Source organism: Priapulus caudatus, unplaced genomic scaffold, assembly GCF_000485595.1.
Source record: "Priapulus caudatus unplaced genomic scaffold, Priapulus_caudatus-5.0.1 Scaffold2225, whole genome shotgun sequence".
NCBI classification, from domain to species: Eukaryota; Metazoa; Priapulida; class Priapulimorpha; order Priapulimorphida; family Priapulidae; genus Priapulus; species Priapulus caudatus.
The window spans coordinates 18741-22621 of record NW_014579286.1 but is presented as its reverse complement, the minus strand read 5'-3'; the positions used below and the strand labels follow the sequence as shown (position 1 = coordinate 22621).

Here is a 3881-nt window from a genome sequence, read left to right as displayed (position 1 = left end):
CACGACAACAACTTGGAAACGAGATCCGACAGTTTTTTTGAGAATTTTGAGACACTATTCGATTTATTTTCTACTAACCTTCGCTTCGAACGAATTGTTGGTGAGTCTGCAATCAACTTCTACCCTGTCTACGTTTACCCTTCTGAACGGCGTCGACTGAAACAGAGAGATAAAGCACAGCGTGAAAACACAGACAGTCGAGGGATCGATCCATGGCGCTAGCTCCACTTCTAAATTTACAGCATTACTCTGCACCGGCACCCCCTCTGTTTATCTCCCTAACTTATCTCACACCCCTTTCTCTCTCCCTTGCCTATCTCACATCCCTTTCTCTCTCCCTTAACCTAACCACTCCGCTTTCTCTCTCCTCAGCCGTATCTCACATCCCTTTCTCTCTCCCTTGCCTATCTCACATCCCTTTCTCTCTCCCTCACCTATCTCACACCCCTCTCCCTCTCCCTCGCCTATCTTACATCACTTTCCCTCTCCCTCGCCTATCTCACATCCCTTTCCCTCTCCTTCGCCTATCTCACACCCATTTCTCTCTTTCTTGCCTATCTCACACCCCCTCTCCCTCTCTACTTCCCACCTCTTCTCTTTATCACTCTCTCCACCCTCACCCTTCTCTCTCCACCTTTCTCTCTCCCTTCTCTCTCCGACCCACGTCCCCCTCTCCCCCTCTCCCCATGCCAGCGCCACGGACGGTAACGTCTCGTTGCGTCTTTATCACTCTCTCCACCCTATCACTTCGGGTCCCTTCTCCAGGGATGCCAACACATATTTGAAGCAATCTGTAGTTTCTGGCCATCAAATTAGTAGTTCGAGGCGTCACGCATGCACCGGGGAAAATTGTTTGATTCTGAGATGCCCAATTTCCTGCCATTCTGAGGGTTAAAATATAAAAAATTCACACAAAAATTTTTTTTGTCGATCACAGTGAAATTCGTACTTATAGTTTTGATACAAAAACTGTCGTAGTGGTGGCAAAAGGAATTGAAATTTCGTATAAAATACGGATAAATCGTAGTGGTTGGCATCTCTGCTTCTCTCTCGGTCAGCATATGTTTCGATAGCTGAGAGTATGATCGCGACGTCACGCACGAACTCGGCTATCTCCGAAGGTGAATGCATACGGCCGAGAGACAATAGAACGCCAATAGTTCTGTATAGGAACGTTCTGAATATATAATATATTCTGATAGTAGTCTGTTCTGGGATTGTAACTCTCGCCTTCGACCTTTCGGACACTGAAACAGAGATCTTTCATCGGCATTCAGCGCCTCGGATTCTACTCTCGGATAACGGCCCAGAGTTCGACAACAAAATACTCACAAAGTTAGTATCTCTGCATTCACCTTTGGAGATAGCCGAGTTCGTGCGTGCCGTCACGATCATACTCTGAGCTATCGAAACGTATGCCGACCTTCTCTCTCCCGCCTATATCCCTTCCCCCCCCCATCCTGCTGCCAGCGCACCAGTCTCCACGAAAAACTTCCAACCTCATTGGCCCAGCGGGCCTGTAGAAATGTATACTTCACTGGCCCACACTAGGTTTTACAGGCCCGAATCAATGATCATCATATTATGAAAAGAGAAACCAAACCGGAACAGAAACCGCAAATTGTTGCCTAGCGGCGACAAACACGCATGGTGTTGACTAGTTACTTCCCCTACTTAAGATCGGGAATATGATGCCCTATCGGTTAATATCGGTAAATTTTCATACAAAATATCGGGAATTTCGGTAAATTCTCAGACTGATCATCACATAGAGAAGCTGAAATATCATTAATATACCATTTACTCCATTTTTTTCCACTGGCCCATCGGGCTTGTTCATTTACCAGTTTCATTGGCCACACGGAAAATTTACTGGCCTCGGATACCGGGCCAGTGGTTAATTTCGGAGACTGGCGCCCCCTAGCGGTAACCACGCTGCGCGCCTCACACCTACTTTGTCACCTTTGGCGGACTTCGGCAGTCCGTTGACGAGCGGAGTCACCGCCTTCCCGTCGCCTCCACCGAGGGCGCTAGCGTCTTTCCCTCGCTTCCCCGCCTCCTCCTCCTCTTCCGACGACGAACTGGACTCCGAAGACGACCCGGCGCCCGGTTTCTTGCTAGCCCCTTGTTTCGCGCGCTTCGCCGCCGACACCTCGTCGCTCGACCACGACGACTCCTCGCTCGAACTCCCCGCCGCCGCCTTCCCGCGTTTCCGCTTTGCGCCTGCAGATGGCGCCGCCGGCGTCGAGGTCGACTTCGGCGCGTCGTCGCTGTCGGACGACGAAGACGAGTCGTCGGACGAACTCGCGGGTTTCTTCGCGGCGGCGGCGCCGCCTCCAGGGGGCGCCGGTTCGTCGTCGGAGCTCTCCTCGCTGCTACTGCTGCTCGGTTCCCCGGCCTTCTTGCCCGCCGCCAGCTGCGCTCGCTTCGTCGGGAACTTAGGGGGCGCCGCTGTCGCCTCCTCGTCGGAACTCGAATCTGAGCTGGAGGAATCCTTCTTCTTGTTCTTCTTCGTCGCTGCCGTCGCCGCAGCGGGCTTGCTTGCGACCTTCCCCTTGACCTTCTCCTCCTCGTCCGAAGAGGAGGAAGAGCTGTCCTCGGAACTCGACTCGGCTTTCTTCCCCGCCGCCTTCTTTCCTGTAGGGGGCGCCGCCGCCGCCTTCTTTCCTGCAGGGGGAGCCGCGGGCTCCTCCTCAGAACTGCTGTCTTCGGAGCTCGACGATTCCTCCTTCTTTTTCTTCGCCGCGGGTTTCGCCTTCGCTGCCGGCGTCTTTTTCGTCGCCGGTTTCTTCTCCTCTTCCTCCTCTTCGCTGCTGGAAGCGGAGGAAGAGGAAGATTCCTTCTTGGCCGCCTTCTTTGCGGCGGGTTTCTTGGCTCCTTGTTTCGCCACCGGCGGCTTGGGTTTCGCGGCTTCCTCTTCCTCCTCCGAGGATGAATCTTCGCTTCCGGAAGAAGAATCGCTCGACTCCTCCTTCTTCTTCTTCGGCGCGGGTTTGGCAGGAACCTTCCCGGCTACGGCCTTCCCCTTGCCCACCTTCTCCTCCTCCTCTTCGCTACTAGACGAATCCTCCTCCGACGACGACGATGATTTGGCGGGCTTGGCTTTCTTTGCGGGTGAGGGCTTCTCTTTCTCCTTCTCCTCCTCCTCTTCGGAAGAGGAACTAGAATCGCCGCTGCTGCTCGAGTCTCGCTTCCTCTTCTGCGCACCGCCAGCAGGTGGCGCCGCTGCGGGTTTCTTCTTCGTCGCCGCCGCAGCCTCCTCCTCCTCCGACGAACTCGAGCTATCCGCCTCCGAGCTCGAACTGTCTTCCTTCTTCTTCTTCTTCGCCGCAGCCACCGGTTTCCCCGCAGCTGGCGTCTTCTTCGTTGCCTTCTCCTTCTTCTCCTCCTCTTCCGACGACGAAGAATCGGAGGAATCATCCGAAGAGCTAGACTCCTTCTTGGCGGCAGCGACCTTCTTGCCGGCAGGGGGCGCCGCTGTCGGTTTCTTCTTCACCTCCTCTTCCTCGCTGCTACTGTCTTCGCTCGAAGACGAACTCTCCTTCTTGCCCTTGGCCGCCGGCGCGACCTTGGCGGGCGTGACCTTGGCCTTGACCTTGGCCGCATCGTCGGACGAATCATCTGAGGAGCTATCCTCGCTCGACGAACTCTCAGCGGGTTTCTTTGTCGTTGCCGTCGCCGCGGCGACCGCCGGCTTTGCTGGTTTCTTAGTCTTCTCTTCTTCCTCCTCCTCGGATGATGATGAGGAGCCGGAGGAGGCGGCCTTCTTCTTCGCAGCAGCTGGCTTCACGGGCTGCGAGATAGAGAAAGAGAGAGGAAGGTTAGTACTTGGGAGATGCGCGAGAGAGAAAGAGAGAGAGCGAGAGAGAGAGAGAGAGAGA

At 54.6% G+C, this 3881-nt stretch overlaps 1 protein-coding gene across 1 annotated transcript in view; it reads right to left on the bottom strand.

Moving 5' to 3' along the window:
• Nucleotides 1–3881, bottom strand: part of LOC106818413 (nucleolar and coiled-body phosphoprotein 1-like) — a 13506-nt gene that overhangs the window by 2861 nt on the left and 6764 nt on the right. Inside the window, exons 3-5 of the mRNA XM_014823126.1 lie at nucleotides 3744–3793; nucleotides 1955–3647; nucleotides 79–156 (exon numbers count right to left, since the gene is read on the bottom strand). Coding sequence (XP_014678612.1) covers nucleotides 79–156; nucleotides 1955–3647; nucleotides 3744–3793 — 1821 coding nt within the window. The remainder of the gene's footprint in view (nucleotides 1–78; nucleotides 157–1954; nucleotides 3648–3743; nucleotides 3794–3881) is intronic.